At 43.2% G+C, this 22892-nt stretch overlaps 1 protein-coding gene across 5 annotated transcripts in view; it reads left to right on the top strand.

The window, feature by feature from the left end:
• SETBP1 (SET binding protein 1) overlaps positions 1-22892 on the top strand; it is a 268728-nt gene that overhangs the window by 187905 nt on the left and 57931 nt on the right. For all 5 annotated transcript variants that reach the window (XM_068667665.1, XM_068667662.1, XM_068667664.1 and 2 more), the window contains one exon: positions 145-3610. In XM_068667665.1, the coding sequence (XP_068523766.1) occupies positions 145-3610 (3466 nt within the window). The remainder of the gene's footprint in view (positions 1-144; positions 3611-22892) is intronic.

The raw sequence follows: 22892 nt of genomic DNA, 5'->3' as shown, positions 1-22892 counted from the left end.
TTTTATAAAGGCTGCTAATCCTTATGAGGACCTCAGCTTAGAAGAGTTTTCATTCATTGTATAATGAAAGAGCTGAAACCAGTGGTTACAACTGGACTGGTAAACTAACATTTTTTCCTATTTTTGTTTCCTTCTGCATTCCAGGTGTATGACAGGCCACAAAAACATTCTGCTCTGCACTATGATCCAGGCCTCCAACAAGACTTCACCGGTGACACCTTAAAATCAAAGCACCAGCAGAAAAGTAGCAACCAGCACCATCTTGACTGGTCAGCAAGCTCTGATACTGGATCCACTTCTCAAAGTTGTTTCATCAACACAGAACCCAGTCGAGAAGCAGTCAGTGCCACCAAGGCCACCACTCCAGAGCCAGGAGTTTCCTTCAGCAAATCCCAAGCAAAGAAGTCCTGTGCCAGCAGCACATGGGGGCAGCTGTCAGCCAGCAGCAAAGAGCTTGCCATCTGCAGTGCAGTCCCATCACCCAACAACATTAGTGCAGCTGCCCAGCCAAGCAGCGCTACTGAATGCAACGGGCTGTTGACTCTTAGTGATCAAGAGGGAAGTGTGCAGCTGGAGGCCCCCGATCAGCCTGCTGGGAGTACAAAGAAGAAGTCCAGCAAAAAAGACTTGATAAATCAAACCATCCAAACTGCAGACATTGAATGGGTGAAGAGTGCTCAAAAAGTATTTGATAGCAAATCCCATGACAGCATGGAAGGAAAAAAGGAGTCTTACTCGATGGACACTGTGTTGGACGTGTCACCCTCGAAGCAGAATCCCACTTCTGCTAGCAGTTGTGAAAGTGACACCAGTCATGTACGAATTACTATCCCAATAAAGTCTCCGACAACAGATTCATCTGGCCACAAAAGGAAAAAAAGGCAATCTACAAAATCGTCTATGGAGAAAACTATCCAGGAGAAAAGCCTGCCTTCTGCACTTGCTATGAGCAGTGAAGTAGCAAACAGGACTAGCTCTCAGTCAGAGGGGAGTAAAAAAGATCTTCGAGCCACAAAGCCAGGGAAAGTGATTGAAAATGAGTCCCCCTTAGTAGCTATTGACAGCAGTGTGCTTACTGACAAAGCTTCCCCCAACAGCGCCACCCGACTTAGAAAACCTGTAGCTGTGACACCCACTCTCCTATCCACCGATCTTCCTACAGCTAGCAAATTATCTGAGGTCCAGCACCCCAAACTTGCAGCTAAGCGGCGATGGACCTGCAGCAAACCTAAATCTCTCCTTCGGGAGACCTCCATGACAGCATCGGAGAAGCTGATGGTGGAGCCTCCTTCAGCCTATCCCATCACACCATCCAGCCCTCTGTATACCAATACAGACAGTCTTACTGTGATCACACCTGTCAAGAAAAAAAGAGGACGACCAAAGAAACAGCCTTTGCTCACTGTTGAAACCATTCATGAGGGAACCTCTACCAGCCCAGTGAGTCCAATCAATCGTGAGTTTCCAGGAACAAAGAAAAGGAAGAGGAGACGTAATCTGGCCAAGTTGGCCCAGTTGGTCCCAGGAGAGGACAAGTCCATCAGTGAACTCAAATTTCATAAAAAGGTTGGGAAGCTTGGGGTCTTGGATAAGAAGACTATCAAGACCATTAACAAGATGAAGACCCTCAAAAGGAAGAATATTCTCAATCAGATCTTGTCCTCCTGCTCCAGCAGCATAGCTCTGAAAGCGAAAGTCCAGCCACCATCTAGTGCTGGGCCAACAACCATTGATGCCAGGCTAGGGAAGCAGATCAATGTCAGCAAGAGGGGGACTATCTATATTGGTAAAAAAAGGGGCAGAAAGCCAAGAGCAGAGCTGCAGCCTCAGCCAGAAGAACCTAAGACAGCCATCAAGCACTCAAGGCCTGTTTCCAGCCAGCCAGAAAACCCAGCAGTGCCTTCCAACCTGCAGTCACTTGTGGCATCGTCACCAGCAGCTATTCATCCGCTTTCGACACAGTTAGTGGGGACTAATGGCAACCTTAGCCCTGCAAGTACTGAAACAAATTTTTCAGAGTTAAAAACTATGCCAAATCTTCAACCTATCAGTGCTCTTCCTACAAAAACCCAGAAAGGAATGCACAGTGGAACTTGGAAGCTGTCTCCACCCAGGTTAATGGCTAATTCACCTTCCCACCTCTGTGAAATAGGTTCTCTGAAAGAAGTCACTCTGTCGCCAGTGAGTGAGTCTCACAGTGAGGAAACCATACCAAGCGACAGCGGGATAGGTACAGACAACAACAGCACTTCTGACCAAGCCGAGAAAAGCTCAGAATCCCGCCGGAGATACTCCTTTGATTTCTGCAGCCTGGACAATCCAGAGGCTATCCCATCTGACACCAGCACAAAGAACAGGCATGGTCACCGGCAGAAACATCTCATTGTGGATAACTTTCTCTCTCATGAGAGCATTAAAAAGCCAAAGCACAAGAGGAAAAGGAAAAGCCTGCAGAACAGAGATGACCTCCAGTTTCTGGCAGACCTTGAGGAACTCATCAATAAGTTTCAAGTGTTCAGGATTTCCCATCGAAGTTACACATTTTATCATGAAAATCCATATCCCAGCATCTTCAGGATTAATTTTGATCACTACTATCCTGTGCCATATATCCAGTATGACCCATTGCTCTATCTTCGCAGGACCTCTGATATGAAGTCTAAGAAGAAGCGTGGTAGACCTGCCAAAACCAATGACACCATGACAAAGGTGCCTTTTTTACAAGGGTTCGGTTACCCTATTCCCAGTGGGAGTTACTATGCACCCTATGGAATGCCTTACACATCAATGCCTATGATGAATCTTGGTTACTATGGTCAGTATCCAGCTCCTTTGTACCTGTCTCACACGCTCGGAGCGGCTTCCCCATTTATGAGACCTACCGTGCCCCCACCCCAATTCCATGCAAGCTCTCATATGAAGATGTCCACCACTGCCAAGCATAAAACAAAACATGGAGTGCACCTACAAACACCTGTGGGAATGGGCCTTGGAGACATGCAGTCCTCTTTGGCTCCTCCAAAGGTCGGAGGAACAAGCCTTTCAAGTGGCCGACTTCACAAAAGGAAACACAAACATAAGCACAAGCATAAGGATGAGCGGATACTGGGGACACACGAAGATCTGAGTGGTCTCTTTGCTAGCAAGTCCACTGGCTTCTCCAGCCATGCAATCAATGAAAGGCTAAGTGGCTCAGATAAAGATCTCTCCTTGCTCAATGAGAAAAGCAAGCATAAGGAGAAGCAGAAGCACCAGCATTGTGAATCTGGGCACAAAGGCTCAAAGAGTAACTTCGAAGTGGATACGCTGTCTACGTTATCACTTTCTGATGCCCAGCAGTGGACGCAGAGTAAAGATAAAAGTGACTCAAGCAATGATCCCATTGACTCTTGCACAAAAAGATACTCTGGTAATACTGAGAGTAATGCAAGATCAGAGTCCCTGGACATGTTTGGTGAAATGAATTCCTCGAGTGAGAAGCGGGACAACGATGCAAGTGGGAATAAAAGAAGAAGCTTTGAAGGGTTTGGAACTTACAGGGAAAAGGACATTCAGCCCTTCAGGACAAATAGGAAGGACAGAAGTACTTATGATTCTTCAGCCTCTTCAGGTAAGCTCCATTTTATTCCATTTTATCTTTCTGCATTTAAAATTAAATTTAAATTTGAATAATTTAAAACTTGTGTTTTCCAACAACTATGTTTGAGTCACTAACTTCTCTGGCTTTTTCTCATCTAATCCTGTTTTGGTCACATGTTAAGCTGAAACCTTTAGAAGTATTTGAATCGTTAAACTTTTATTTATTTATTTATTTATTTATTTATTTAATATATAAATATTTCTCTTGCCTTTGTACATTTATCTTTGCTGGAACAAAAGTTCTTCAAAAATCTAGCCATTGCGTTCTGCAACAGCAGCAATTGCAAAGTCTGTTGGAAAAGTAGGCATCCCTCTTTCTGGGATCTAATGTCTCGAGGTCTTGGTCATTGCCCAGCCTTTGGGAGTACAGCCATAGTACTGAGCAGTCTTCCCTCTGGCCCACAAAGTGTACAAAATCAATTTGTTGATGGGCTGGGCAAGTTGTAGGGGAAGCTGTGGGTCAATGTCCCATGCCTGGTGTGGTGTACTGGTGGTCCAGAGGGACCCATCACAGCAATGGCAGTGCTGAATATATGGAGACCCTGGGTACAATCCTTGCGTAAATCTGTCACTTCCAGTTGGCAGGTGTGGTGTAAGGTAATTATCCTGAGCATCAAGTGGCTGTGGGAGGGACTGGTGTCATCGAAACAATAAACCCTAGCCAATTGACTCTGAAGAGTTTGAGGATGCATGACTTGGAAATACAAGCTGAGTATATAGGAAGGGAGGAAGCTCTTTTGGATGCTAAGGACATCTGTTCCTCTCCCGCAGAGTTGGGGGAAAGGAATCTGAATCTTGTCTGAAAGACTGAATTGTACTTTACAATAGGGAGCTGCATTTGTGATGACACAGAGGCAGGTGTTTCACTGCAATATAAATGAATTTAGCTTGGGAGCAAGCCCAGAGCTCCTGCACCATCAGATATTTATCACAAAGCAGATTTCACACTTGGTTCTGGAAAAGGGTGAGCTTTACTGAACCAACCAACAATGGACGGGATTCTGATGTGCTAAAAAAGAGCTTCAAAGAGACATAATTCATAGCCTCCAAAAAGAAAAGAAAAGAAAATCAGCAGAGAACATAGAGGGAACAGGGAATTTGTATAACCTGCCAATGTGAGGCTCTTAAGTTTTTTATTGACTTGTAGCTGATTGAGATCCAAGGTCTGCTCATACTTAAGCCACCTAGACATTTCCATTTCCTTCACGGAGACCAGGGTCTGTGCTATTATAATCAAAAGCAGTCTAAAATGAGAGCTTATCCTACGGAAACATTTCCATTCACAATATCACATTATATCAGAGCAGTTGTGACACCCAGAAAATAGACACTTGGAAACATAGGAAAGAGACTGAATTCAGTCCCTGGCTACATCAGGGTTGCTACATGCCTGTCAAATAAAAAAATTCTTCTCCAGCAAGCAATGTGGTGGCTATTACAGTAAAGATGTTGTGTCCCACCAAACAAGGGTTAAAAATCTTCAGATTTTTTTACAGGGCTGTTTTGCTGTTGTCCACTAAAAGTTACTGATTTCCCAGTCTGATAACAGTTGGATGTGTAGCCTCTTTCCCTTCAGAGAAGAAGATGTTTGCCGAGCCTGTTTTCCCAATTTAACATATTTCACTTAGGCACAGCAGATTGTCAAGAAAAAATTCTTAGCACTGGTGAACCCAAACAAGTTTCCAAATTAGGGGCATAATCCCCACCAGGCTGATTTGGAAATAGAATTTGTTAAGAAAAAGTCTATTTCCTGTCATTTTCCTTCTGTTTATTGTCCATGACAATAAAAACATAAGATGGAGTGGTAGAAATTGCAATAGGAGCTTCATCAGATTTGCTGTTCAAACTCATAAAGCTGGTTTTCATTTAAACCAGAATTATTATTTTTATTTATTTTTTTTTGTTCTTCGTGATTACAACTGCACACCATTCCCCATGACCTAATCCATCAAGTCACAGATTATGAACTGGTTTCTTCATTGTCAAGCTATTATTTAGATGGAAAAATCATCAGCAGTTAACTAAGCAGAGCCAGCTAACCAGAGCCATACCTTGCACTACAAGGAAAAATACTAAAACTAAACAACTCTGCCAAGAAAGGCCTGGAGCCAAGACTGCTCATTAAAGCCTAGGAACATCTGTCTGCTTATGACTGTCTAAGATCTCCGTGCAGCTTTTTTCCTCTCTGCCTTTGACCTTCACTGGGATTCCCAACAGAGGTCCATACTTGAGTCTAGCCATAGCTATTAACTGGTTTCCACTGAGGAGGGATTAAACTTTTCCATGATAACCTTGGCCTTCTTTCTCCTAATTCACCTTGCATTTCCCTGAGGTGGCTAAACAGTGATTGTCTAATCATAAAAATAAAAGGTAAAAGGGGCGGGTGAGGGGGGTGGGGAAGCGCCCTATGAGAACACATCTCTGTCCCAGGAGGCAATTCCATATCCTGATTGTTCCTGCCATCCCGTATTTGTCATCTTTCACAACTGGTCTCACAATATAAAAGTAATATATAACAGAAATAAAAGGAGACATCCTGAATACTCAGGTGAAAGCTGGAAATAAATTTATATAATCATTTCAGTGTTTATCTTTACTGCATGGGCATTTTGGCATGCTCAGGAATGCCATTTGCAACTTCATGGTGTGTTGCTGGAGATGACATATGGAGCAAAAGCCACCCACCCTGCGTAGAGATATCTGTGATAAGAGTGATGAGAGGACCATTTATTGCTCTTCAGCATTTAGGCTTTGCAGTTAGCTTTGCTGTAGTGTGCTGGTGAAGGCACTGTTGTATTGTTGCTATTTTTATCATTATTACCTGAGTTATAACAGCACTTAGCAAGTTCTGAAAAGTTCAGTGTTCCTGATGCTATGCATTGGCAATGCATATGGTAGCAAACAGCCCTGCTATATACCCCTAATGCCTGCATATGATTTTGTGATCTAGAAAGGTTAGGAAAAACCATTACACTTGCTTTCTGGAGGAGCTGGAAATCTCTGCAAAAGGTCCCTTGCAGGGAGTGCCATCAGCCACCTCACTTGGCTGCAGGAAGCTTGTTCCATTCCCTGCATGGCACCAGCTTGGACATTCTCTGGAGGGGACCCTGTGAGCTCTCGCTCATTTGGCACATCTTGGGACCTCCTGCAGTTAAAAGTGCAGAGTAAATGCAGGTGGCTGCTCTCCACGTGCACTGCCCATTTCTCTACCATTGCTCTGGAGATCATTTCCATAAACACTGGGTAATAACTCTTCCCCTTCCTTCCCATCCTCTTCACGTGACCTGTTTCTTTCTACTGCTTTTTTTCGCTATTTTTTTTTTCCCAAGATTCCTTGTACTCACCCAACCTTCCTGTATTTAAACAGACTGGTTAATGGTACCAAAATGAACACTACTTGCTTGTTTGTCTGCAGCAGATGACTACTTGGTGGCATTGCTCAGGTCTGTAGGCAAGGATGCTGCAGGTGCTTCAGACCCTGCCCTGCTACAGTCTGTACTGTCACTCAAGCACATCCTAAAGAGATCTTTCCAGCTGTGTTGTGCAATAAGCCTTGGAGTTGACTCTCTCCCTCTGCTCTGCACAGCCAGAGGTGCACCTCATGCATTTGCAACATGCTCTGATGTCCCTCTGGCACTGCGTGACCTGAGGCGCTGTGCACAGCTGGATGGCTGAGCCTTTCATCTGCTCGCCAGTTGATGCTAAAGCCCCAGGTGAGGGACCAAGGGAGAGGCCACAGATTGGTGACACAGCTGGGCTGGGGAGACTGAGAGCAGAGCTGTGTTTGAAAGAGGTCCTCATGGCAAACTCCTCAGCTTCTTGGCAAGCCAGCCTGCTTCTCTTTCATACGTGGTACTGAAGAAGAGGCTTGAATTGCTGATGAGCAGTGTTAATGCTGTAACTTGTGCCTTGGAAAAGAGTAGGAATTGTCGGCCTTCTGGGCTGCAAGCCCACGCTGCTGGCACCTTGCACTTGTTGAACCTCATTAAGTTCACGTGGTCCCAATTCTCAGCCTTGCCCAGGTCCCTCTGGATGGCATCCCTTCCTTCTGTTGTATCACTGCTCCACTTGGCTTGGTGTCATCTGCAAACTTACTGAGGGTGCACTCAATCGCACTGTGTCATTGATACAGATATACAAGCAAAGGGTGTCTTGCATGTTAGGCATCATGGCTGAAAGATCAGCTAAGAAGTACATGGGTTTCATCGCATATAGCACAGACAACGTGCACAGTAAATTTACAAGAATATAAAGTTAATCCTACTCAGCTATTAGGAAGGTAGTAACCATCAGTCTCTGAATGCTGGATAGTTAGCATGACAAGCAAATTAATGTTTAACTTCCCTACAAGTTCCCCACCCACTCCACCCCTGAGATCCAGCAGTGAATGAATTTCTTCTGACTTGACCTTTCCTTCTCAGCTAGGCTATATGGTGTTGGCTTAAGGCTGAATGAAATTCACCAGTAAGTAGCGTTTGGCCCTAAGACTTGAGGGAAGAGGGGCTGTGCCACTTGTACATATGTACATACCCAACCACATTCAGTAAAAGCACAACTCTATGCTGCAATTACTTGAAGTTGTTTTTAATGTCTTTGTCTTGAAAATATCCTTGTTTCTGTTAAAAAGCCTTAAGTTGGTTGATTAAACCTTCCAAAGAAAGAGTAGGAGGAGCGCTGGAAGAGGGGGGAAGTGACAATCAAGTGGATGAACAGCATTCATCTGATGTCAGTACTAACATACTTACAAGTAACCACACACTGCTGAGGAGTGACATTTATCCAGATGAGATTTCTTCCCTGACAAAACTCCGCTCCACAGCTCAGTTTTCTGCTGGAATGGGCTATTTCCATGCAGCACAGAATAAATCTCTGGTCATCCTCTCTCAGAAGTCAAACGTGTTATTGTGATTTAAAACAGGACTTGCTATGAGCAAAAACAAACATGGTGAAATATTGGCAAAGCCGCTACAAGGGTTTTCTTGTTGTTTAAGAAACAGCATATGAACTTCTAGATCATTATTACGAAGTTTTAATCACACTGCTTTCTTTCTTCTACTGAATGTATAGGGAAGACCAAGACAAATAAGAGTATTCAACTGTCTTAGTAATCAAACTTTACTTTTTTTTGTATATTATTTTCCATGAATAATATTTTTATAGATCCAGAATTACAGGGTAGGTTCATTATTCTGTAGTGGATATATTATTTCAGGAATAGTGGAAATGGGTCCAACACTATGTTGATGAAAGTTTTCTCATTTGGCCATCCCAGAGACATGCTATGAATGCCTATCCTGACCGAGTCTTGTGTGTATGCTCATGGATGCAACTTTACATACTGGGGCAAATGGGGAGAAAGGACAATTAGGGGAATTAACAAATTTAATCAAATATCAATTCAAACACATGCATAAAGTCACCTTCCTTTCTTCAGTAGCAAGATTTGACTCAGTGGCATTGAGGTGGCACGTGGCAGTGTGTGCACAGATGCAGAGGTGAGCTGATGTGTGGCATGGGGTTTGGAGTCCCATTTTATGTACCGTAGCTTTCTCACATGACTCCAGAAAATATCTAAACAGGATTAAACCCCAGTGTCTGGCTTGGAAAGGGGGATAAAACCACTATCCTGATGCAGAGAGCTATGGTGAGTACTTGAAGTGGATGGGAGAAGAGCCAGGCGCGAACTTCACTTGCCAGGGATGTGTGGAGCATTCATCACCCTTACTCTTCCCAGCTCAGTTTCTGCCATGGTTTCCTCTAACACCCCAGGCTCCTACACAGCTTCAGGCAACTGCAGCAGTTTTCCAGACCCAGTGCCAGTGGGGGATTGTTCCCTCCTCCTGTGTTGGGTGGGGAGGGACAGGCCCTGTACAGTTATAGGGTGAGTGTTTATACCATCTGGCCCATAAATCCCAGCATCGAGCTTTACAAAATCCCATTATTTGTAAATACAATTACATTCATAAAAACATCTGTTTGGGCCCCTGGATGCTTGAGTGTGCAACTCAAACTACTGAAATGACCTCTGAAAGTGCTGTCCAGCCCCCCTTGGAGAAATGTCCTTCTTGTTGTTTTCCGCCAGTCATGGGGAGAGGAGGCCAAAGTGGCGTGGCTGTTGCTTCATCCTGCCCACAGCAGTTCCTAGAGGAATGGGCTGCTGAGGGAAGACAAGAATGATGGGGAAAACAAGTCAAAGCTTTCCTTGAAAGTGCTTTGACCAAGACATTTGAAATACAGTGGGTTTTGCTGTTGTTGTTGTTTAGCACTGCCGCTTGCTTACTGTGCTGCTTCCAATGTTTGCACTGACCATGGAGAGAAGAAACAAGAGGGAAGCTGGAGAGGGAGAGGGAGCTGGAGTATTTACCACCCAACCAATCTTTTATTTCCTTTCTTAATGATTGTATGTTTATTGCGCTGCCTGAGGCTCAGTACAAAGTCTTTTGGACCAGCGATGAATTAATCAAATTAAATGCTGTGACCCCTTTGCTTTCTGGGAGTGTTACAAGCCTCCCAGCACCCTGCCTAATTTCTGCCTCTAACTTTGCTCTCTGTCCAACAGTCAAACAGTTCTTCCTTTGCAACTTGGCTGCTCCCAGCTATTTATCTTCACTCTTTCTGGCCAATGCCAGAATGTCTTGTTTGAAGTTTTTATTTAGACCACTGCTGGTTTATGGAATTGTGCAGATTCCACGTTGGGTGTGCAGCAGATTCACGTCAGACACAATTGGCTTCTGCTGGGCTCTTGGCTTTAAAAGGCAATAAAGAATCAAGGCCTGATTCTCTTCTCATCCTCACATAAATCAAATGTCTCTCCATTGAAGTCAGTGAAGTTGACTTCAACCCCAAAGGAGAGAAGTTTCTGTTGTGGCAAAATGAGGCTGTGGGGCTGGGAAGTGTCCCATTGGTGGCCAAAGTCCATGCGGCTGGGATCTACCTGTACTGTGCCATGGAAACTCCTGCAACCAGCCTCAGTTTGGCATCTGTAGAAAAAATTTCATTAGCCCGGAGGGAGAGGACAGGCTAGGATTTTGACAGTGGGTACTTGTTTAAGTTGCAGCCTTAAGAAGCATTAGAAGAAAAAGTATGTGTTTTAGCTCTGGACTATACCCGCTATAAAAGCATATTATTTCTCACTTGAAGGCACTGATAATCTAAGTACAAGGCAAGAGGTCTGTTCAGATCCATGGAGGAAGTAAAACAAAGCAATTGCTGTATCTTCACTATTAACCTGCCTGTCACTGTGATACAAATCTAGGTATAGGAAGAGCTGAGCTCAAGAGATCTGCTCTGAGTTGGATCCTCCTGTACTCGGGGTGACTTACATCCCATCCAGCCCAACTGCAAGCATGAGAGCTGGGGTCTGTGACCTCCTGAGCATGCTCTGGGGAGGCTTTTCTGTTCCCACCACCCACCAAGAGTTTATATTCATCTATCACAGCAAAAGAAAGCTGAAAGAGAATTATCCCAGTTGTCTTCACCTACCGGATTGCAGCAATGATGCCAAACAAGAAAAGAGCAAGAAGTCCTTGTTTTAAGGTTTGACTGACTATGAAGGAGATCAGAGTAATTCTCCTATAGATCAAGGGCTGAGGGGAAGGATGAGGAAGGAAAGTGTTGACCATGGAGGAGGTTTTAGAATGCAAGGATTCATAATAAGGCCCATTTATGATCTGTCACAGGAGGCACGCAGCTGGGCAGGAACACACAGGGGCTTTTGCAGCAGCACTGAGCCTGATCAAACTTTTGCAAAGGGTGTCACTGGATTAAGGAGGCTTTAGGAGTGTGTGCAATGCAGAGTTAACTGTCAGGCAAGAGCAGGACTGGATGGCTCGGAGGGATTTGCTAATGAGCTATCAAGCCGTGGGTCACTGGTTGAAATTTAATCTGCAAGAACAGTGACAGAAAATCAAATAAAAGTGCTGACGTCAGAGTGATGCTGCAGCAGCAGTGAAAGTGTTGCTGGTGCCTCCTGCAGCACACACAGACAGCTTAAATGAACCAGGAGCAAACTGTGAAGAACTCGCCTGGCTGATCCCAACGGCAAGATACAGCACAGCCAAGGTTTATTCTATGAGTAACACGCAGTGAGGATGCTTGTGAATGACATCAGCATATCTGATCACAGACTGAGACCCAAATCCGGTGTTATACACCACTAAAAACAGTTGTGGATGCTCTAGGTAGGCTTTGCCCAGTGGTATCTCAGTAGGTGAATCAGCAGAATGCAACTGAGGAGGGGAGCATCCTCCCATGGTGGAGGATTTTAGCATTAGGTCCCATGCTGGGGCCAGCAGTGGTGGAAAAGCTTTCCCACTCCTGGGCTGCCTGGCTTGTCTCTCGGGTTGGGGACCAAAGGGAAGAGGGCAGTATAAGAGCAGTACAAGAGCAGTAGATGCCATCAGCATTGGTAGCAGCAAGGCATGTAGGGCTCAGCACACTGGAGAAGTCAGGCTTGTGCTTCTCAGTCCAGAGTAAGGAGACTTTACTCACCCATGCCATCAACTGAGAAGCATCTGTGGCTTTTGAATTAACTCTTTCTCTGCCTGAAGGATCACCCTAGCTTCTACCCCACTGATGTGCTTTTTGTCCTTTTCACTGATTTTCAGGAGCTCAGTACCTCAGGTATTTTTTAGGACCACTTGTGATCCTTCCCCTGAGGGTATTAGGTCTTTGCAGAGGGCACAAGTTGCCATTTCAGCTTGGTATCTTTGGCCTTTCATGCTTCCAGTTTAGGCTGGGAAGGGAGCAACAGTCAATGTTCTTTTCTGTGCCAGCTCCTATTAGTTGGCATAAGAGCACTTAAGTAAGTTGACACAGAGTTTGAGATACTTGGTTTGCTTAAAAAAGAAAAGAAAAATTCCTCGGACTACACTAGGATCTCTTTGCTGCCCAAAGTCTAGTCTGCACCGCTAAAAGCTTGGGCTTAGCCCAAGCCTGGGACGTGTTCAGTTGCAGAATATTTGTCATTTTGATGTTTGTTTATTTTCTATTTAAAAAAAAATAATCTCCGGGAGAGCAAGAAGTTCAAAAAATAGTTAAACTCCAGATTCATGCACATTTCCTGTTTTGCTTCTTAACAAAACCTCAAAACCACTTTGAACAAGTTTCCCACCTCAGCTGAGGGTGGAGCTGTGTACGCCCCACACGTGGCCTCAGGAAGTGCACCCAAGGACAATAGCACATCTCCCTTGGCACGGTGGGGCCAAAGTTGCTGCTAGCAGGGCAGTCAATACGTGCGCCTGTGCATGACTGCCCAAAAGCGCTTCTGACTCAGCCAAGTACACTGGAAAACTTTAAATTTACTCTTTCCAACAGGACAGACCGAGCAGTAGGGATGTGGCAGAACCTTTTTTAATGGGCTGTCTCTCTGCGATGCTCGGCAGATATTGGCTGTTGTCGGTACACTGGGAGAGCTGTTGCAATGTCATCAGTTTGATCTGGTGAGACAACATCTTGGTAAATAAGAAGAGCAGATAAATCTGCTGCCCTGAAATTAATGGTTGTTGCCTGATCCCCTGTTAAATGAATTCGTTGCAATCTGAAGCAATGCATGCATTTTGCAAACCCAGCATTCTTTGGCTCCTGCCGTGCATCATGACATTACTTTAGGCGGTAAGGAAGATCATAGGTGTGATATGGTGTGCTGTGGTAGATAGTCAAGTAGCTAGATGCCTGGGAACTCTGGATAGAGCTATGGCATCTGGGTGTGTAATTCTAAGTGCTTAGCGTTAACGTAATAAGCAGTGCTTAACGTTTCCTCCCACACTAGAAGCATACCCATTAAAGTTTAGCCAAGTCAGCTCTGCAAGTCCTTGCATAAAAGCACAACTGCTAAAATACTAATAGGAGCCACTCTTATATTAAGAAGTAGGTAGAGCAAGATGCATTAACCCAAATTCTCCTGTACTGCTAATCAGGGAAGTCTTGCTGAGATTAAGGAAACCCCTAGCAGGTAAAAATGATAACAAATCAGGCTCAAGCCCAGATTAAGGACTCCCGAGTCTTTTCCTCAGCTCTGCTTCTCAGATGTTGCAGAGGCTGAATAAGTCAATGGATGTGATTGAGACCATCCATGAGTCTACTGAAGTCCACACATGAGTGAATTGTGTATGTCAAAATCCCAGGGAATGGCTGTTTCATCTGAAGTAGTACTTCCCAGGGAAACAGCATGTGTATGAGTCTGGGCCATGCATTTCAGACTTAAGAGTAACTTAAGCACATAAGCATATGGCTTCACACATGTTCAGTGGTTGAAAGCTCAAAGTAGCTAGGTGTGTAGCTCCCAGCAGTCAGACCTATGAGTCATGATGGTGCAGAGCTAATATTTCCCCAGGTATTGAAAATGCCCACTTCATTGAGTCATAGTCCGACCAAAACCACTGGTCTTAGGTGACATTCAGCTAGCATGAAACACCTCAGCAAAACTAACTTGGGGCATATTTATACTGGTTTTGTGGGCCAGAGTCTATGCCTCCGGACTGCTTGTTGCAGGCTGGCTTGTGTTCACACAGCTGAGAGCTGGGAGTGCCTGTTGGGGACAGACCAACCCACGTTGTGCAGTGCTTGATCCTGACCTCCACTGGGCAATGCCTCTCTTCAAATTTATGTATTTATTTATATGTGTTTTTTGATTGATTATGAAATAGATCCCAGAATGGGTGCTGTTTGCAGCCACCTGCTTCCTTTGTGCTCTGGGAAGTGACTAGAGGGACACTGGGGGTTTGGGGACTTCAGGCAAGCATTGCAATGTTGAACCAGGTGAGAGCCAAGGCTGTGCAGTGCATATCTGGAGCACACTGTCCGCTTGTCCATGCCCAGCTTTCCTCTCAAATGAAAAAGTGGCTCCCTAATGGCCAGCTAACAAGTGTAGAGCATTAAGAATCTAGATATCAGGATATAGGAGAGGGACAAGGGAAGAGTCCGTTTGGCAGTGTGGGAATCCCTGGACATTCCTAAGTGCAGCTAAGCCTGGGACATGAGGGACTATCTGTCCCCTGACCTAGCTGTTCTCATGCCTTTTATCTGACAGAGCTCTAAAATAGGAGATTTTCAGGCAAAAGACCTCCTCTTCCACTTGGCTGACATGCTCTAGCCTCTTCATCTTACCTTCCTGGCTGCTGAGCAGTTGGGCTGCAGCGGTCAGTGCCACCACCCCAGCCCCACCTGCAGCCTGGTATTGCCCTGGCAAGTGGGTCAGCCCCCTTGGGCAGGACAGCCTGCATCTCTACTTTTCCAGTTTCCAGATTCGTTCTCAGACCTTTAATATCTTGTGCTTTCTCCTCCCACTTATCCCAGGAGACAGGTGCTTGCCTTTCACAAGGGAATTTGCATTTCAGATCTCAGATAGGTAAGCATGCACACTGCTGAGCCTTGCATTAAGCCCTTACCCAGTCACAGACCCGACAATAATGCTTTCCAGTGCCTGCGTGGCTGTGTGCAACCACACCAAGTCATCCCATGGAGGCACCACAGCTCACCACCTGTCAGTGGAGAAACATGAGCTTTGCTTGGGTGCTGCTTCAAAGGTATTGGGGTCTGCCTTGCTTGTGTAGTTTGTGTAGGCACCTGCCCTAAGTGATGTGAATCATTCTGCTGGAGCCAAGCACCTATTTCTTTTAGGTGTTGCAACATCTAAATTGAGTGCCTAAAGCAGACAGTCTCAATCTAGCCTCCAGGGTCTCCACATTTACCTACAAATATAATGATATAATAGTCCTTGCCTAACTCAAAGGGCTGTTGCAAGATTTTAATTAATTAATGCTGGCAAGGCTTGGAGATGTTGGAAATAAAATGAGGTCTATAAATGAAGTGTATTACTATGACTAGATGGCACTTCTGCTTTACTTTCACACCATACCTGGGCATGGAGCAGGGCAGATGCTTCCTCTGATTCACTGTGAATCATGAAGAAGCTTACTTAAAACGTGGATGGTATTGATATATTTATATAGGTTAAAATGTTCTGGGGAAGAGGCATTGCTTCTCATTCCAAGAGTGCTGCACTTGCTCTCTTTCTCCCCCAGTTTCTCAGTGTTACCCCATCTATACTGGAGTCCTCAGTTACTCAGTGCTCAGTTTAAGTGTGATATGCCAGAAGGCATCTGGAGATGTGACGGTCCTGCTAGGATTTGCAGGAGACCTAATTACTCCCCAGTGACAGTTCTGGCTGGCACTGGTGCTCATCCTGAGCACTGTACTCCCCCGGGTAGCTTTTGGTCTTCCATTTCACTAGCATAACTGGTGTTAATTATAGCCCTGCAGTTTCAGTGGTGGGCAAGGCACCCAAGAGAAGTTGGTATCCCTGAAGTCCTCCTGTGTGCCTAGCACCGGATTAGCACACAAAACTCTTTGGACCAAGTCCCTTGGTAGGTCACACCATTTCATTAAATTACAAAATAGCTCATTAGATTGCAAGTCAGATTTAATTTTCCCTGTATGTAAATTCTTAATGAAGAATGCTATAAATTTCCTTGCTAAGCACTTTGCCTTCACTGGTAAGTGAAACACAGGTTAATGCTTCATGGCTAAGAGGGGGAGAGATGGAGAAGAGAGATGGGGAACATTTACAGCAAAACGGTCTAAGTCTGGGTGATGCCACTGAACACTAAAGAGATGCTGATGTTCAGCTGGCCACCAGAAAGAGATGGGATCAGGAGGAGGAGGCTGGGTGGCTGTACAGGTGGCTACTATGGCCCTGTCATCAGGCCTCCTGCACTCTTTTCATGTGCATAATATAGTACTAGCAGCTGCTCTTGCTCCTCACAGTGCAAGAGGGGTCCTGGCATTGCCATCTGCCCCCCTGGCATTGCCTGTCTTTGGTCCACTAAACTGGACCCAACTAATTACCTTTGGCTGTGGCCAGAAGAATACTCCTTTCTCCAAGCCGTTAGTGTAACTGGGAAGCATCATCACTTCTCTTATTATCATCCTTATGTCTTCATCAAAGACATGATTTACTCTTTCCCCCAAGAGCAATTGCTAATTCAGGGGATAGGAGACACTTTGAAGGCCAAGTACAATTGTACTATGTAAACTGTCTGGTGGCCAATGGTATCTCATGTAAACTGGCTTTTCTGAGTCAAGTTCAGACAAAAGTGAATCTCACAAGACTGCAATTCTCAACCAGAGTTGCCAAAACAGTGGAGTTTGTGCTGGCTGTACACATGCTACTGGGTGTTATTCTACCTAGCTTGTCCAGGGTGCTTCTCTGCAGTAAATCTCAGACTGGTTTTACAAGAGAGGTCAATATCTTTACCCTCATTTTATGGGTAGATAAACCAAGGTGCAGGGAGGGCTAATGCCAAAAGGTCAGTGTCAGAGCAAGAAGCAGCTAATTGCAACAGACTTTAATGCATCATTGTGCATGAGTGTCAGGATTTCTTACTGCAGAACCAACCACAAAGTTATGCAGAGATACCAAAGACAGAAATAGAGCAGTACTGACCTTTTCTCTACAGATCGGGATTTGCTCTCCAGAGACTTTTTCCCCCAGAACCGGTAAATGACTAAAGAAGGGCAGGTGCCGTTTCTCCCCCTGAGTGGCTATGCCCAGAGGCAGTAGAAGTCATTTTTAGGAAATGGTTTCCCTCTTATTTACATCAAGCTAGTAGCAGTGCTTATTTTAACTCAGTTGTCAAGTCACTTTATTTTTAGTTGTCAGTGTAGTATCATTTTTTAATTCTTGCCTTGTTTAAAACAAGTAAAGACATTTGAATGGGAACATGAAATACACTGGAAGAATTATTGCTGCCTCACAAATATATATTGATAGCCTAAGAAAGCAGTGATGCTCTTTTTTCCATGACTAGAAATACTCCAAATCTCTAAAGCAACCCTAATATTTTACTCTAAAAGACCAAATCACAAGCTGGATTACCTTTCAGTAAGAACTTTATAGATTTTCTAGCTCTTACAGGGGTTCCTTAGGGAGTCTTAATTCATCCAAATGACATTGTTCTCTTGATGACTATCACACTCCTATAGGAAAATTTGCCAGTGGGGTATAATCTTGGTTTAAAAGATACTAGAAAATAATACAAAATTGAATAGGGGGATGGGAAGCAGAAGAATAAAAGAAAAGGAGGAGCGAGTTTTTTTGTTTTGTTTTTTTTTGTTTTGTTTTTTTTTAAATGTGGTTCGTGAAATTCACACAAACAAGAAAAATCCAGTTGCCATGAAGACTGATAAGCCACATGTATTTCTATAAGCATGTGTCAGCTTGATGTACTACACTTCTGTGTTTTATTCAATTACCACATTTCATAAGAACATAGTAATTGCCATACTGTATCTACCTCATCCAGCTTCCCATCTGAAGAACATGGAAAAGAAGGCACATCGAAGAAGAAAATGTCGCACTGGATCTGTAGAATGCACATCTTCCTCCTTCCCCCTGATTAATAGTTGGGCTTTTGTCCTTGTGATGCATTTTTTATATCCCTTCATTTCTCTTCCAGTATAAGAGTAAATATTCTTACCATCTACACTTCAGAAACTCATCTCTGTTTTTTTTTGTTTTGTTTTGTTTTGTTTTGTTTTGTTTTGTTTTGTTTTGTTTTGTTTTGTTTTTGATAGTTTTTAACTTTATAATACTTCAGATATATCCTGCCACAGGAAGTGAAAGCTGAAATACAACCAGTCTATTAGGAACAAAAACATTAAAGATGAAAGCCCTCATGGAAACCAGCTCCAGAGTAATAGCAATGATTCATAAAATATGAGGCTCAGTGGATAGAAACTGTAGGCAGGACTAAGACTGCAGTAAAAATGCACCAGGTAAAATGTACCTTTACATTGCTTGAATGCCTTCTGCTCTGAGTGTTGCCAGAGGAGATGAAGTTTACACACACAAATTAAAAAAAAAATAAAAATGTTTATCCATTAACATGCACCTACATCCAAGGAGGAGGTGGGGAGTTGGGTAGCGGTGCTCCGAAATCCCACACAAATTTTAGGGACTGAGAGACTGCGAGTAGTATTACAACAAGTACCTGGAATTACCCTGAATGCAGTTTCTTGTTTCCCAGATCTTTCTTGTTCTTACTAGGATTATATAAGATACTTTAAAGGCAAGTTTAAAAGAGAGATTTTCCAGGTTGACTGCCAAGAAGCCCAGAAGAATTGTCTAACAATGTGCAATGTATGAGTACTTTTTTCAGCAATAAGTGATATTTTTCAGTCTGCAGAATGACATTGTTTCATCCTTTGGGTTTTCATGTCCTTTTTATACTTTTTTTTTTTTTTTTCCTCTTTTGGCAGGGCTCTTTTATTGCACAATGATGATATATTTATTTTGACTTTTAATTTGCAGTCTTAGAATAGGTCTTTGGTGGCTGGGAGAAGTCATGACAATGAAAAAGAGGCTCCTCTGAAAAACAATATTCCATTTTTAACCGTAACATCTGGCCAAATTTTGAGTGATTTCTTGAGGGTCTATCATGCGTATGTTTGTGGATCACCTACTAGGGACATTCATTGAGGGGTTTCTAATGGTTTAAGAGGGCTGAAGAAATGATGTTGGACGATAATGTGATGGCAATATAGTCATAATAACTATAAAGGACCAAATCTTCATTTTCTTAAATGTTCTCATTCTTAGCACTTGTCTACACATAAAGACACCTTTCCCTTATCTGTGCTACAAAAGGACACAATCAGGCACAAAAGAATGGACTGATAGTTCATCATTTACCCGGCTTGATTTTCACTTGCTGGTTGATTTTGTCCCTGGAGCTATACTGCTTGCTTTCAGCATGCATTTCTTCTCAAAAACACTTCTTAGTTTCCCTTGAACTAGTAAATCTGTTGAGTTTAAAAGGAGAAGAAACCAGGGGATGTCTGCATGTAACAGCACCATTTTTCATGAGAATTTTTTAATGTCACATAAACAATGTGTATCCACAAAGCTTTACACAACCTAATAAATGACCAGTTGACACTGTGCCTCTAATTGTCCTCAACTGGAAGCAAAAATGCTGTCTGTGAGCCAGAGCTGATTAACGCTATTGGTTGATGAATTTTCTTTTTTTAAAAAGGAGCCAAGGGAGAGCCACAACTGCTCTGAACTTTTGCAAGGACTGCCTCTGCTTTAGGGGAATTTTGATTTTTCCTGCTGTTTTGTTTGTTTAAAAAAAAACGGTGATGTCTAATCTTCAGGAACGTACCTCATCGTCCAACCCACAAACTGTTGGCAAAATAATAAACCTACACAGAATGTACTGTTAGATTTTTTATTTTATTTATTTATTATTTTTTTTTACTTCTTCCTTTCAGAGGTATAAATCACAGCTTTTTGCTTTTGCAAATTAAAGTATAGGCTTTGCACTGGATAGTTGGCACCGTTTCTTCTGGCCAAATGTTCCATGCTGCTTCCAAAGAAACTGTGGACACTGGGTTGGCTATAGTTTGCCTTTGAACTTCTTTGCAAAACCTCAGTCTTTATAGGCCTCCAAGAAAAAATATACATAGTTTATTTATTAAGTTTCAGTTTAACTCTTTTGTATGTGAAATTGCTGGTTTTTTTTAACTGATGTTTTGTTTTTTACTTCCATTCTACGTGAATGACATCATATTGCCATATAGGTAAAAACAAAACAAATAAAACAAACAAACAAAAAAAAAAGCATACATTTTATTTACTATCTTAAAAAAAAAAAAAAAAAAAAAAAAAAAAAAAAGCAGAAAATAATCCTGAACAGAAAACTAGCTGGTTTTAAGAGTAAGTTTGTATTAAACCATTCTCAATTGCTGCTGAGCAAATGTCCTTTCCATAATATTTCCAAATGTCTTCTCAGCTACATGTTTGCCTTTATGTCTTTGTAATGCAGTCATCATACAGTGCTATCTTTGCAGCTTTTGTTGCTAACATAACTATAATGTATTTCTAAGTAATATGGAAATAGGAATGCACCGCCTCCTGTGGTCTCACTCCTTGAAGCACTTGCTGGTCTTGTCTGTCAAGTATGGTTTAAAGTTTTGATCATCTAAATGTTCAGCAAGGAATAAATGAAAGTTATTGGTGTGTAAAACATTGCAGATCTTGTGTTAAACTTGGACTTCTCCCTCTAGCATCCTTGTACTGCTTTCTTCTGCAATGCTTCCTTTCTATTGATGTGATGCCATCTTTGGTACTCTAACAAAGGGCTATATAAATGTTTGGAAGCCAGAACAGATGTTTCTGGGCAGCTTTCATACAGTTTGCCAAATTCAGGCATAAAACAAGATCCTGACCACTTGTGGTTTTTGTAGATTGCATGATTTTTTCAAAAGAAGAGTAAGCGTGCTGGGTCCATTGACTTCCTGTCTTCTGGCATCCTACCACATGTCTTCTTTACTATACCATAATGTTTCTCAAGCTTGCTTTTGTTTCACTCTCATAATTGGCTTTGTATATCCACTGACTGATCTGATTTTCCTATCGAGTCAGGGCTGTTCACTCCAGATTTTCACTAGTGTAACTGAGAGGAAAATTTGGTCCGTATGCTCTGTAATAAGATATATCATCACTGTCAATATTTTTCTTCTTCCCATCACTGCTCTGCCATATGGCAACTTCACAGGAAAGAGCTGAACTGCATATGTTCTTAGTAGGACTTCTTCATTTCCTTGCAAAATTGAGGTTGGTTTAAAACCATTCAGGTTTAAACATGGAGGAAGTTCTTAATCCTTTAGCATGGTGTTTTCATCTAACTTTGGCCATCCAAAAGCTAAGCAGCCACTAGAATCAAGTCATCAGGGTTCCTCCTATAGTCATGGGAGGGAGGAAGCAACTGAGGGAGGGTGACTCATGGCCATCCTAAGATAAGATTCAGGGGAAAGTATTTTTGTTGTGACCAAGAGCACACGTCTCCTATACACCTGCTGATCTTGGTGATGTTGAACCAAGGAGCTGAGCTTCAAAGGCTCAATTTGCATTCATCAGTGAATGGAATGGGGATAGGAGGAGATTTTCCTGAGCTGCTGGTAGCCTCTTCCCTGCCACATTTTGGCCTCAGCCAACCAGGCTCTCCTCAAATAACACCTGAGCATGATTCAGTGGATATCATGAGCCAGAGACTGTTTACAGTTGGCAAGACACAGATAAGGCTGCCCTGTTTTGGGGTAGTAAATTTAGCCCTAGCAAGACAAGCCACATTATCTGCATGCTTTCAGGGCCAGAAAATGGATTATAGCTCATATATTTACTGGTGTACACACAGTCAAAGAGGTGTAAGCAGTGAAGATAGTGAAATAAGAGAATGAAAGATGAATTTCAGAGTTTATTCATTTGCATTGCCTGAAACTGGGACTTGGATGCAAGTAGCAACCAAGGAGAGAAGAGTTCTGTTAGTTCTGCCCTTCTTATTAAGCGTATTTTGATGATGTGTCAGTGGTAGAGAATGACTGACCCCCTTTGAGTGAATATGGAAAACAACATTTGTAAAGGAAGACTTCCTGGACTCAGTATACCTAACTGTTTTCCTAAAACCTGTCACACTACAGATGTCCCTTAAAGCCATCATTAGGAAACCAGTATCCAGAGGGTTCATACCCAGCTAAATGCCCAGTATTGCCCTGTGTCTCTGCAAAGTTTCTGAGCTCTGTTTGCTGGATTTTACAACTGGAGAGAAGTCTTCCTTAAAAACACTCACCACAGAGTGCCCAGATCCAGCAACAAGCAGTGCAAAGTGTTTCAGCCACTTTCAACCACTGTGATGAGGTCCAGGGACCATGGTATAAATTCGGATGAATAACCCTATTTCTAAGTTGTTTCCAGGGAGTGTGTGGGTGTTTCAGACATTTAACTGCCAGGCTATTCATTTTTTCTGCACTAATAGTTTCCATGCTAGCTGACTGACCAGTCTCCCTGATGTGTCGCATCAATTTTCTTATTAAATACGAAAATAATGAATGTTAGGAATGAGCCTAGAAAGCTCCTCATCTTCCAGATTGGGCCATGGTGCCAAAAGTCTGCCTGGCATCATCTCCAATATTCTGCAAACAACATCTGCATGAGTACATCGGTTGTGTAACTCATAAAGTGAATGTAAGTGTCTGCCATGATTTGCTGAGCAGCGCTGATTAGAACTTTTTGGCTAGAGGGATGCTTTGCAGCATGTGGGAGAGACAGCCGTGCCCTGCCTTACCCAGGAAAGGCAAGGGTGCACCATTTGCAGGAATTGCTATGGGGAGATATCTGTCTCTCCCCAGTTCAAGCTTCCTCTGATCCCAGGCGTGATTAACAGCACACCTCCACCAAAACAATCCCTACTGGC

Source organism: Anas acuta, chromosome Z, assembly GCF_963932015.1.
Source record: "Anas acuta chromosome Z, bAnaAcu1.1, whole genome shotgun sequence".
In the NCBI taxonomy this organism is placed as follows: Eukaryota; Metazoa; Chordata; class Aves; order Anseriformes; family Anatidae; genus Anas; species Anas acuta.
The sequence above is the reverse complement of the archived record's forward strand: the minus strand, read 5'-3'. Positions and strand labels throughout refer to the sequence as shown.